We start from the raw sequence: 13,702 nt of genomic DNA on the forward strand, positions 1-13,702 counted from the left end.
GTCAGGCTCAGAGATTCCAAGTGGGGATGGATTAGGGATCCTTTGTCCTGTGTGACTAGTCCACTCTGTGAGGTAACTTGCGATGATTGCCCCTGGCTAAATGCAGAAGGGGGGAACCAGTGCTGTCTTGGCCAAAAGAGAGTCATCAACAAGATTTTTGGTTTGTCCTGCTGAATTTTCATTAGGAGTTTTTGGAAGAGTGGGAAGGGGAGGAATGCATACAGAAACATCTCCTTCCATGAGAAAGAGAAGACATCAGTCACACTCTCTAGGGGGTTGGGTGCCCAAGCACAAAACTGTGGAAGTTGTCTGTTCAGAGGGGAGGCAAACAGATCTATTTATGGCGTACCACACCTATGGATTATACCCATAAACGCATCTCTGTGTAGCATCCATTTGTGGGTTGCGACATGTACATGCTCAAGATGTCTGCCCGAGTGTTCTGAGTTAATGGGATACAAAGCCTGCAGAACTACTCCATGCTGGACCACCAATTCCCATGCCTGGAGTGCAAGTCTGCATAGCAAATGTGATCTTGTTTCCCCCGTTTGTTCACATACCAAAGAACAATAGTACTGTCCGTGCCGTGAACAAATTCAATTGTCCTTGCTTCAGAATATCTTTGAAGGCCCGCAGTGCAAGGATGAGAGCCCTCATCTCTCTGATGTTGACGTGCTCCCTCTTGAGGAGGCCTGTCCATGTGCATTGCACTTCAAGCTGCCCACAGCAGTTCCACAACCCAGGTCTGGAGCATCTGCGTACATTTTGTGGACTGGAGTTAGGGACTGAAAGGGAAGTCCTGGGTTCAGACAGACCTTATCCACCCTCCAAATGATCTCTTTCTTAGGCATGGTAGGAAGGGAATGGAATGGTCCAAACGGTGCGAGTCTTGGGTCCTTGTGGACCTCGGGTACCACTGACGTTTATTCATGTGGAGTCTTGCCAGTGGCAACATAGTGTTTGTAGAAGCCATATGCCCCAAGAGTCTGAGGGGGGACTCCATCCACGCGAGTTCCCATTCAAACTCCCTTGAGAAGGCCACTAGCAGCTTGTTGTCCAGTAAGGCGAAAATAAAAATGGCACTACAACTGCAAGGTCACTGGTAACATTGTAAGCACTGTGGGTGCAGAGGAGTTTTCAGGGAATATCAAACTGCTGCCCATCTAACCTGAAAAGAAGGAACCTCATGAGTGCACCTCATAGTACTAACTGCCAAAAGATGTTCACTACATCTAGGTATACAGGGACACCATACAGGCTCTCTGTAACAGAATAGGCATCCCAATATAGTAGACAGATATGCTCAATGAAGTCACCACATTCAAGGATTAGGACTGGAAGGAAGCCTTTAATCACCTTCACAATTAAGAAACAAGACTACAAATGCTTGGGTTTATCCTAACTGAAGGACAACCTCTAAGGCTCCCTTGAAAAGTAATAACTGGACCAGTCACAACAAGAATGACAGCCTTATGCCAGTCCATAGTGAATTCTGTCAGCCTCACGGCTTTGCTAAATCGGGTTATCTGGTTCTCAGCCTTTGAAAGGAGAGGTCTCAATTTCATCTCTAAGAAAACAGCTTCTGGACTCTCGGTTTCCTCAAAAAACACAGAATGAGTGAAATCTCACAACAACCCATCCCCAGACTGGTGTGTGTGTGTGAATGAATGGTGCACACAGCAGCCACTGCATGATGGGTGGGTGCCAAGTGATGAGGGTTGCCACTCAAAATCACCATGCCCAGGCATAAGTCCATTTCCTTAAAGGAATAATTCCTTATTCACGAAAACAGGTCTCATAAGATGTCAAACAGCCATGAAGCCTAGAGTGGAAGGAGCAGGTGGTCCAACCAACCTGTGCCATCAAGCCATGATGACCCCAGAATAAAGAGAGGACTAGGTAACAGAGGTCACGATGTCAAGTACTACCACTGATCCAAAGCCGTGTGACTCAAGGGACTGCTCTGCGGGATATGGGTGGTTACAGGCATGTGACTGCCAATCAACCACTGAACTATTGCCACCCATATGTGCTACACACACCTTAAAGAGGAAGGTGAAAGATGCATCTCTCCCTAGCCCGCTGTAATCCCATCAAATGCAGGATGGCTGCTAACCCTTGCTAGCTAAGTGCAAGAACGTGATAAGGGGACCAAATGGCTGTCTCATGGACAAATTTTCCTATAAGGTGTGCCTTCTCCCTGTCCATCTTTCTAGCCTTTTGGCAGTGCACAAACAAACAAGACAAAATCTGTATGAGGGATCATCCCACAGATGCCATCCTGGGCAAATTTCAACCCTGCCATTCTCTGTCTAAGGGTGGCGGGGCAGAATTACTGGTATGTAAGGCAGCCAGAGAGCCAATGTTATAAGTGCTCCGTCTCATTATTTGATAGAACACAAAAGATTTGTAAGATGGTGTTTTAGCAATGAGCCTCAGAAGTTTTTCATGAGGAAAGTTATGACTAAATTTTGTATAAATAGCGGAAAAGAACAGAAAGGTTCAGGAGCTATGAATAATCACCAAGAACATGACATGCAGAATTAAAATGGGAAAGACACAGTAAACTCAACTGCAAACTCTCAAATGACTGTCAATGATGTCACCAATGGACACGAGTGATAACTCGTACGGCAAGCTACAGACCAGATAAAACGACTTAAATAGCATTTCAGTAAAATACTACCAACTGGAGAGAAAAGAATGAAAGTTGCGGACTAACTCGCTCTCCTTTACTGATGGTCATCCGACACAAACTATGGCTCTGACTAAAAAGAAAAGAGATGGACCCATACAGAGACTGTTGCAAACTCTTCACTAGGGCACTTTCTCTTGGCAAAAGAACAATTATGCACGACTGCTCTAGAAGAGGTTACAGATGAAGCTGACCAGAAGCCTTCTGAATAATTCATGTTAGTGATCATTTGCAAAATAATTCTTCCACCAGTGTGCTTCTGTTCTAAAGGCCTGCTAGTATAGCATCAATCGCCATTCTCAAATCCTTAGCACCCAAGAAAGCAGCTTATCTAGAGGTCTGTGCTTAATCTCTCTAGTGTCCTATAAGATCCACTTCCACTTTCTTCCCAGTTACTTTTTTCATCTCTTCATTAAATCAGTATTTAACATGCTATCCTATGCAGACACCCTATGTTACAGTAGCTTATAAAAGAGATGAGGCACAGAAATTCTTCAGTATCTGTCTCATCTGTAACTTTTCTGATACCATGCATTTCCAGTAAACCAAAAAACAATGCTCCACAGACTTTCTATGCTTCCAAATACAGCTTAAAAAAGTCTCTGCCAGTCCTCTACCCACTGGATATTATTTTTTTTATAAGGCTGCCTTGAATTACTAAATAAAGTTGTTTGCATTTTTTGTGGGATCACTTAAAATCATTTTGTCTCTCACTCTTGCTTCCAGTTGATCCTAACTTACTTGGCCAGTGGCTTAGGAGATGGCTGCCAAAGGGGTCTGGTTTGGATCACCCCACTTCACTCTATAAGAAGTGTGCAGGTACAAAAGCCTGTGCGCACACACTTATCAGTGGTCACTTCCCACTTCCAAGGCTAATCAGTTATCTTTTTCCAAGATTACGTTTTCCTCAACACAATATTTACTCTCAACCTTACTCTTTTGCTTGGTACTCTCATCCTTACTCCTTGCCTGGGACTCTCATCCTTGCTCCCTGCTGGGTACTCTCATCCTTGCTCCCTGCTGGGTACTCTCATCCTTGCTCCCTGCTGGGTACTCTCATCCTTGCTCCCTGCTGGGTACTCTCATCCTTACTCCCTGCTGGGTACTCTCATCCTTACTCCCTGCTGGGTACTCTCATCCTTACTTGGTTGTGCCACCACAGGGTTTTCACATAATTCAGCAGTGGTATGAAAGTTAAAAGAACACACAGTTCAAAAGTTGACTTGGTTTTGCAGAACAAACAACGGTTATAATAATGTCAAACTTAACTAAAACATGAAGCTTAAATACCAAGGCTTCTAAATACTTCCAGGTTGCTGCTCTTTTTATGCCATTAAGTTAATAAACTTTGCCAAGTAATACCCCACCTTTTTGGTTAGAAGTATCTGTACTTCTGCATACTGTAAACTGCTGCTGATGGATATATCCTTACCTGTTTAATGCCCTTTGATGCTACAAAATGTATGATACCTGGAGGCATCCTCAAGTTTTTGGGAGTAACGTATCTCAGATTAACCCTGTACTGCGTCAAAAGACAAGCTAAAGAGTGAACTGTCCGTCCATGCTTGAGATCTCCAACCATTGTTATCTATTTAAAGGCAAAAAAAGAATTAAAGTCTATTTAGCATCTTTATATGAAAGTTCAATACACTTTGAAATGTTAGAAAATGTGTTAAAATAGAAAAATATATCAGATACACAGAAAAAAACAATTTAATCACTTCTATTAGAACATAAAGAGGGAAAAGTGCTTTCATCCTGTCAGCTGTTAAATGGATTTACTCACTGTAGTCCCAAAGTGGCACTATGCACAAAGTTCTCTAACTCCCACTCATGAGGCACACTAGCTACTGACTGGCAAACACCATGATGTTACTCCAGTCAAGGAAAGCACATCTAGCCCCAGGCTATCCAGCTTACTTTCCAAGGACAGAATGAACACACCCCAAAAATCAGTGAAACACAACTGTAAATTACACATTTGGCAAACATACAAAAAAATCCACAAACACAAGACAGAAGGAAAGAGCAAGACAAAGGTGGAGACAGGGTAGTAACCATGCAAAGATCATCCATTTTCAGTCCCTATGCTGGTTATTTTGATTACCTTTCTAAATTACTGACACAAGCCTCAAGTTACTTATATATTAAAGTTCATCTTGCTGTCGCTGACTTTTTCCACCACGGATAAAGCTCTGCAAAGCCCTCCTTATGGGAATATTCTACATAATGCTTCCCTCTCAAGACACCTGTAACCCCAAAGAACTTGTACTTTATGCTTGAAAAACTAATTTTACCAACTTTTGAAACTGCATCCACAGGTAATCTGAAATACTTACAGAAAACATTTTTCGATGATCTCATCTCAAAGATATATCTACAGAAGACTGTTATGCATAAAACTTCAGCTTTTCAAGCCCAAATGTAAAAACATGTCCATATGCTTTTATGTTTTTTTTTGTGCTGGGTCTCAAGGAAAACTCTGAAGATACGAGTGTCCAGAGGATGATCTATAGAACTCCTGGCCATCATTTGAAGTGGTGTAACCATGTAGGAGTGAAGGACCAGGTGAGGTACAAAAGACAGATAAGACAATAGGGTTCTCAGACTACAGGCATTAGCGGCTACTGTAGCTGATGAGGCCAAAGCCAAGGGGGAGACACTTGTCAAGGCCAAAAGAGGAATGAGAATGACTCTGGAAATGTTCTGCTTAGCTTTTAAGTTGAGTAGGAAAAAAATCCATGGAGGCTTGGGAAGGAAAGCTTTAGATAGAAATTATACAATATCATGCATTAATACAAACAATAAAAGTAATATATGATATGTGCAGTACAGAGGCATAGGATTAAACAAAAACTTTCTTTAAAGTACACCAAGACAACTCAAATCCTGCAATACTGTGATGAACCTACACAAATACATTGCATAAACATAAATCACGTTACAAATCAGTAGTGCATACTTAAGAGTAACAATGAAAAGAAAATGCGCTACAGAATATATACAATCACAGCAAAAACCTTAATGTCACAGAACATTATAACTTTGCCAACAGAAATACAAGGGTTGGGAGACCCTGACCATAAGACATATTGCAAAGGCTTAAAATGTTACAGGGGATACTAGATCCAAACCACCACTCTTGATAAAAAGCCATCCCAGTACAACAATCTGGAGGGAAGAGAGATGTATATTTTACTACGATGGGAGAAAATGCTGAGTAGGAAAAAAAGCAGATGGGGCATGGGCATTGGCAGAGGAGTTAATAAACTTGACAAACTCGCTGAAAGAGGTAAACACACTAAACTGAACGACTTGGCTCCAACAGAATTATTACATGAATGGGAGCTGGAAAGAACAAACTTCCAAAATTATGAACGTCTACAGGGCATTAATATATTGGGATTAGTTAATTATGGGATAAAAAATAATTTGGGAACAATCCAAGCAAAGCACTGTAAGCTACTGGGAAAATAGAAAACTGCATAACAGATGGATAAGTTTAAGGTTTTTAAGTTGCAAATGCAAATACGAATAGCCAAAATTGATTTTTGGGTAGATAAAAATAGGCAAGAACATTCTGGTAAAAAGGGAATCATAGGTAAAGGAAGTGTGCAGAAAGATAAAAGTTCATAATTATTTGACAGAACAGTAAATTTCTACAATTATATATGCAGATTGCAAAAGTTATCTAAGCCCCCAGCCATGCCAGAAGCTAGGAAATTTAGATTTTTTTGGTTGGAAAGCCCGAGTGTTTTTATAGTTCAATACACACTAAAATTTAGCAGTGTTACACCCAACTGTTGAAGACGTAATACTGAATAAACAGGAGAATTTTATACATCCCTTTTGGCAATATCCTAAAATGGAACAATTTAAGTGCAAAACCAAAAACCTGTGCACTGGCAACAGCATCACTGTGGTTGATTAGGGAAAGTACAGTTGTGTACACTTACCATAAATGTAGATGTTCGAGTGTATTCACTGTTACAGTTTGGGTAATCTGCTGACAGGTTGCCCTCAGTCGGCCTGATTAACAAAGTTTAGGGTCCTGCGTCGGTTGCTGTCCCTTATTCCATGACGTCAGGTCGTCAGGGTTATAAAAACATGCAGCCGACGCCATTACATCAGTTTTTCTTGCCCGGATGTCAGGTTCCGTCAAAATAGGAAGCAATTACATGGTATGGAACCCCACCCCAGTAAAAAGCAAATACATATGATATAAGATACGCCAAATAAAAAGGATAGGTAGAAGAAAACAGAAGTCAGGGGGCTGTAGGGAGGGTAACCAGGACTGCAACAGTAAATACAATCGAACATCTACATTTATGGTAAGTGTACACAACTGTACTATGTTCTTTGTGTTTCACTGTTGCAGTCATTATATTTGGGTTGATTCCCAAAGCTAAGGAAGAGTGGCGGTAGTTAAGAAGCATTAGGACTGGCAATCAGGCCCTATAAGACTGCTGTGGCAAATCCAGCACTGGATTTAGAAAATATAGGTAAGTGGTAATGCTTGGTGAAAGTGTGTACAGAGCTCCAGTATGTCCCTGGTGGGGACTCCCCTGAGAATTGCTGTAGAGGTAGATGTAGCCCTAGTGGAATGTGTTCTGATCCTCTGTGGGGTAGGTTCCCCATGGTGTTTGTAGCAGAAATGGATGCAGTGTGCTATCCATTTAGAAATGGTTTGCTTTGAAATGGCCTTGGCCTCTGCCCTTGCAGCAAAGCTAACAGCTGGCCAGATTTTCTAAGAGGTTTAGTCCTGTCCAGATAGAACCTAAGCTGCCTGTGCACATCCAGGGAGTGCAGGATCCTTTCCCCTTTATTCTGAGGATTAGGGAAAAAAATTGGCAAATGAATTGACTGGTTTAAAGCCACATTAGACACCACCTTGGGCATATAAGATGGGTTAGTCCAGAGGGAAACCCTGTCCGCATGGAAGATAATGAAGGGTCCCACTGCCATAAGCGCCTGCAATTCAGACACTCCTCTTGCTGAAGTGATGGCTAGAAGTAAAGCTGTTTTCCATGAGAAGAACTTTAACTCTGCTGTAGCAGCAGGTTCAAAGGGCGGAAGCATGAGCTTTTCTAATACAAAGTTATGGTCCCAGGCTGGAGTGGGAGCTCTCCTGGGGGGGGGGGGGTCTTAAATTTTTGGCTCCTCTCAGAACTGTTTTACCAAAGGATGAGAGAAGATGGGTGGCTCAGTATTATAATGAGCTGAAATGGCAGAGGCATGACTCAATTGAAGAGAAGGATAGGCCCTTGTGAGGAAAATTTCTGTTAAGTAATCTAGTATATGAGGTAAACTGGGCACAAGTCATGTCCCTTCCCTGAGTGGCTCCAGGAACAGTATCTTTTCCACTTTTCCGAATAGGATTTTCTAGTACTAGGTCTCCTTGCCTCAAAAATGACATGCAGTACCTGCTTACTGAGGGTTGCTGGTGATGAGTTCAGGGGATAACCAGGCTGCCAGGTTCAGGGTCTGTAACGGAGGGTGCAGAATCTGGCCCGCCTACTGGGACAGCAAGGAAGGAGTCCGAGGCAGGTGCCATGGTGGCAGTACTGTCAGACTGCGCAAAAGAGGGTAACAGTGTTGGCGTGGCCAGTCTGATGCAATCAGGATTGTCCTTGGCTTGTTCTGTTTGATCCTTAGTAGAACCTTTGAGAGGAGGGGCAGAGGGGGAAAGGCAAAGATTGAGAGGCTTTCCCAGGTAAAGGACAGGGCATGCACTTTCCAAGCTTGGCTGTGGGGAGTTTTGGTACAATGTTTGCTCAACTGATAGTTCTGAGGGGAAGCAAAAAGGTCCACCTCTGCTGCCCCCCACCTGTTCTCCTTAACAGCTTGAATATTTTGGGTTCCAGTTTCCACTCGTGTGGGTCCATGAGATTTCTGCTTAAGTCATCTGCCAGTGAATTTAGTTTGCCTGGCAGGAATTGAGCTTGCATGTGCACTTGCTGCTCAAGGCTGTGTTCCACAGAGCCATGGCTAATCTGCAGAGTGGGTAGGAATGGGTTCCCCCCGCCTGTTTATGTACCACATAACTGTGGTGTTGTCTGTCTTTACCAATAGTTGTCCTGGACAAATAAGGCCTTTGAAGGCTGTCGGCGCATTCTGTACAGCTAACATTTCTTTTTGATTGATATGCAGGTGCATTTGCTTTGGGCTCCATTTGCCCTGAATGCACTGCCCTGCCATGTGAGCCCCCCATGCATAGTCTGATGCGTCCGTTGTTAGGGTTTGGGAGGCAGGGGGAAGAGTGAAAGGGAGTCCCTTGTTGTGGTTGCAGGCCTCTGCCCACAAAAGGAACTCTGTCCTCAGACAAGGAATGATAGGAATCATTGTTTCCAGGTCCTGAGAATGTTGACACCAGAGACTTTTTAGGTACCATTGAAGTCTCCTCATATGCAGTCTTGCTTATGTAATTAGTAGACTGCAAGAGGCCATGAACCCCAGGGCTTGCAGGATTTTCTTGCAGATAGTCAGGTTTTGGTGGCCAGTAGATTGAAGTAGTTTGTCAAATAAATTTTGTTTCTCTGGAGTGAGGAATGCCATCTGGGAAGTTGTGTTCAAGTTTGCTCCCAGGAATACAATCTGTTGGCTGGGTACCAGGTGTGATTTATTTTCGTTGATGGTGTACCCCAGTGAAGTTAGAAGTCTCTTTACAAATGCTAGGTGCTGTATTAGCAATTACTGTCAGCCTAAATCTGGCAATCATCCAAGTATGGGTAAATTTGAATTCTTCTCTGCCTGCAATATGCAATGGCTGGAGCTAGGCACTTTTTGAACATCCTGGGTGCAGTAGATAAGTCAAAGGGAAGTGCAGAGAACTGATAGTGCACAGACCCTGCTCTGAAGCGTAGGTATTTCCTGCAAGATTCCCTTATGGGAATGTGCAGATAAGCTTCAAGTCTAGGGTTGCTAACCAGGAGTCCTTGGCTAGTATAGGAAGCAGCTGTTGGAGAGTTAGCATTTTGGAACCACCAGAAAGGTGTTGAGAACAGACAGATCCAGATAGGACGCCAGGAGTTTTCTTTTCTGTGTACCAAAATAGTCTGGAATAAAAGCCTTGTCCCCTTTGTTCTGCTGGGACAGGTTGAATAGCCTTGATACTGAGAAGAGAAAGTACTTGCTTTTGGGCCTCTGCTCACTGGTTTGGGGGAGGGCTGGCCATCCACTTAGGGTTGGGGAGTGAGTGGAAGTGGAATCTGTATCCCTGGGAGACGGTGTTTTTAAGACACATCTGTCTTGGGTAATGTACACTCAGTTTTTGGCATGCTTGGCAAGTTTCTCTCCTAAAGGTGCAAGTACTTGGGCAAGGCTTGGAATACTCCCTGTTTTGTACGTGGGAGCACTCCATTGCTTGGATCTGTGCATAACCTGAGACTGAAGTCTTGGTGGTCTGCTGCCCAAGGGTTTGGACTGAGAAGGCTTGGAAGGGACTGGAAAAGACCAGTTTTTAGAAGGCCAATGCCTACTGAATCTAGCTGGCTGTACTTGTAAGAAATCTTTAACAGTTTGCATAGATTTAGCTTTTTCCTCCATCCTTTTGACGACAACTTCTGTTTTATTGCCAAATAGACTATTTTGGTTTAATGTTGCATCTAGTAATTTTGCTTTGACATGATCTGGCAAGTTTTGTTCCTTAAGCCAAGCATGCCTTCTAAGCAAAGACTCAATGACAGCAGCCTTGCAGGATGCTTCTAAGGCATCAAACCCACACTGCAAAGTATGTTTACCAACTTGGTTAGCAGAACGCATAAACTCTTGTAAATCTTTGTGTTCTGCACAATCAGGAATTAATAATTTTCTGTTTGATTACCTCCATAACATGCTGCTGATACTTTAACATATGAAACTGGCAATTTAAAGCCCTAATGGCAAGAGTAGCAGAGGTGTATACCTTCTTACCCCATCTGTCTAAAGCCCTAGAATCCCTGTCTGAAGGGGTAGGATTTTTGGCAGTTGTAGCCTTAATGCCTTTAGGTCCCTGGACAATGGTCTCTGGATCCACAGTAGGATTCTTAAAGAGGAATTTGTGGGAGTCAGGTACTCTATAATGCCTTTAAGGTTTCCTGGGAGCTGGAGGCAAAGTATCAGGGGTAAAGTTAGATTCCAAAATGACAATCTACAATTTCCAAAACAGGTGGGATTGCTAAAGGCCTATGCTGAGGGAAGTTTAAAAATTCCCCAAGTCTCTTTTTGGACAGAGTAGTCCTGGCTCTCCCAGCGGAAATGCTCTCTAAGGGTATGCAGGGTTTCACCAAAAGAAAAATCTTCTGGAGGGGAAGCAGAGGGGATGGAATCCTCTGCATCAGAATCCTCACAGGAAGACAAGGGTATGTCCTGGTAATCAGAAGGGTCAGAGTTAACAGACTCCTATTCTGAAGAATCAGAAGGAAAATCAGTTCTTGGTCTTTTTGAAGGGGAAGGCTGACTTCCCCTGATTAAAGTAATGAGGTCTTCAGCCATTCTAAGCATTTGTTTTTGTGGCATGTGGACCTGAGAATGCGCTTTGGCCCGTTTCCTAGGCGTAGTGCGAACTTTAGGCCTGAGAAATTCGATATTTTTGGTTTGAAACAAAGTCGTCTGTTTAATATGAAAATCGGAAGGCCTAAATACACCCCTCAGAAGCCAGTGCCTGCACAGCGGCTCCAGACCCATCAAAGGTAGAGAAATCCGCAGGTTCCATAGTCAAAGAAGTATCTCGCGGCATACCGGACTCCAAATGGGTCTAAGTAGAGGCCTGCAAATCTATAGAAGTGGGCATCAGGGGTTGCGAAAAAGCACCTGAATACCGGCAAACTGGCGACTAGCTTTAACGGTAGCTTCGTTAGGAGTTTTGGACCTATGCAGTCTGTCTCTGTCTTTATCCTTACGTTTTTTTCGGAAGATCGGTAGTCAGATGGCTTATCAAAGCCATTTCGGAGTACAGAGATAGACAGCGAAAGAATTTAGCTACAGAAATCGCCTGACGATGAATAGTTCGGGCGTTGAACAAGGCACAAAACCGACAGCGAGGGACATAGTGGTCTGGGTCTAAACAGATGACACAGTAAGAATGAAAATCTCTGTGAGGTATTTGCTTTATACACACAAAACAATTATTATTTTTTTCTGACATCGGTTAGAGCAAGAAAAAAGGATCCCTAACAGGGTACTTATCTTTTAGAAGACCTCAGGTCTGAAACTCGAAAAATGAAAATTTCAGGAGACGGCCGACTGGCACTTGCTTCTGCTTCGGGCATTGCACGGCAAGAATGACTGATGTAATGGCATCGGCTGCATGTTTTATACCCCTGACGACCTGACATCATGGAAGAAGCGACAGCATCCGATGCAGAAATCCCAACACTCTGGTATTCAGGCCGGTGGAGGGCTACCTGCAGGCAGACAACACAAATATGATGACTGCAACAGTGAAACACTAAGAACATCAGTGAAAGGGTGAGAATTCTGTTGGATTTATTTCTATTCATGAAGAAAGAGATTCACATAACATGAAAAAAAGGACTCACTAACACAAGAAGGCAACACATTGTGAAGGGAACAAAATGGAACTTCATTAAATGACAAAACCTGAGCGAAAAGCATGAAAAAGTTGGTACAGTGGACACTACTGGTGGAAGGGACATCTGACTCCCGATTAATCATTTTAAGGTCATTAAATAATAAACTGTTTTCCTTTTTTCCCATTTGTAAAGTTTTGAAATGGTATACCATATGTCTGACATACAGGTGTAAGCTACTGGCAAGTTCAGTGAAGTACTCCATTTTGATGCATCTAACTACTTGATTAATGACTAAGACAAAATGGCACTGTAATTGTTGTTTGTGAACTGGCTACATCAATAACACAAAGTTAAAGTAGCTAATGCTGTAATATTTTTGTGAGTTTGCAAGGTTCTGAACACAATCTTCATCACATGTATAATACTTAAGGTGATGGATACAAGAAGAAACATTTCATATGGCAAAACTTTAAAGAAACTGTAAAACCAGACTGGTGGGGGAGTGCACATTATCACTCAAAAACAAAATTATACATCTATTTAGGAAGGTCTGACTTTTTAGAGTGGAACACTACCTTCAAAAATGTCTTCACCAGAGCCATGAAGGTTCAGAAGGAAGACAAGCTGACATGATAGAGTCTTGATGAAAGAGAAAGCAAGCCTTTACCCAATAAATGTGAAGGGTAGGCTAGTATACACAAGGAAGATGGCATGCTGGCAGCCAAGGGGCATTACATAAATTTATGCTGCCTTACACAAGTCAGCCACAGTGAACAGTTTTGGTTCTGGATAGTACAACTGCATGCCAATGAGTTAAATTCAGCATTCTACACTTTCAGGTATCTTATACTGGATGAGTATCACACCCCACCAGCTTTGCTTGTGGACATCTGGAAGTATAAAACTTTGAACGGCCCAGACCAAATAAAGCACACTGCATGAACATGGTTAGCGATTCTGCAGAGGGGTTATGACAGATTCTATTTATAACTGCTGTGTAATACTCTGACATTCTGAATTTTTTTTTAACGGTGGCAATTTTTGGTCAAATGTCAGTGCTGCTTTAGTATGCTGAACTAGAGGTTCAACATAGATTTTATTATTTTTTTCTTGCAAAGAATAACATTTGTTGGTCTTGGAAACTCTGGGATTATATCACTATTTTATTTAGAGCTTTGACTGTTACAGAAAAGCTATAACCCTGTAATTTGTTTCATGCTAAACTGTGGTCACGAGTTGGTTCCTGGATTATCCTTCAACAGGCCCGCTCATCTACTTCCTTTTTACTACATAAATGAATGTACCCGACTGCTACTTTAATTATCATTTCAGCCCATTTTGTAGTGGATACAGCACCTAGGTTTGGTTACTGATAAGTATTTGCTCTTCCTCCCCCGCAGTCTTCTCAGTGACCAGAGTCAATCAGACCTAGTCATCATACAATGAACTAATTCTTTCCCTGAAGTGACAAATCTTGCAATGCAATTTGTTCACA

The 13,702-nt window shown here is 42.6% G+C and overlaps 1 protein-coding gene across 1 annotated transcript in view; it reads right to left on the reverse strand.

Annotated features, from left to right (window-relative positions):
- Window positions 1-13,702, reverse strand: part of CAD (carbamoyl-phosphate synthetase 2, aspartate transcarbamylase, and dihydroorotase) — a gene marked incomplete in the record, with an annotated part of 2,299,829 nt that overhangs the window by 111,462 nt on the left and 2,174,665 nt on the right. Inside the window, 1 exon segment of the mRNA XM_044075466.1 lies at window positions 4,128-4,283. Within this exon segment, the coding sequence (XP_043931401.1) occupies window positions 4,128-4,283 (156 nt within the window).

Source organism: Protopterus annectens, chromosome 6.part1, assembly GCF_019279795.1.
Source record: "Protopterus annectens isolate FY-2018-M chromosome 6.part1, PAN1.0, whole genome shotgun sequence".
NCBI lineage: Eukaryota > Metazoa > Chordata > Ceratodontiformes > Protopteridae > Protopterus > Protopterus annectens.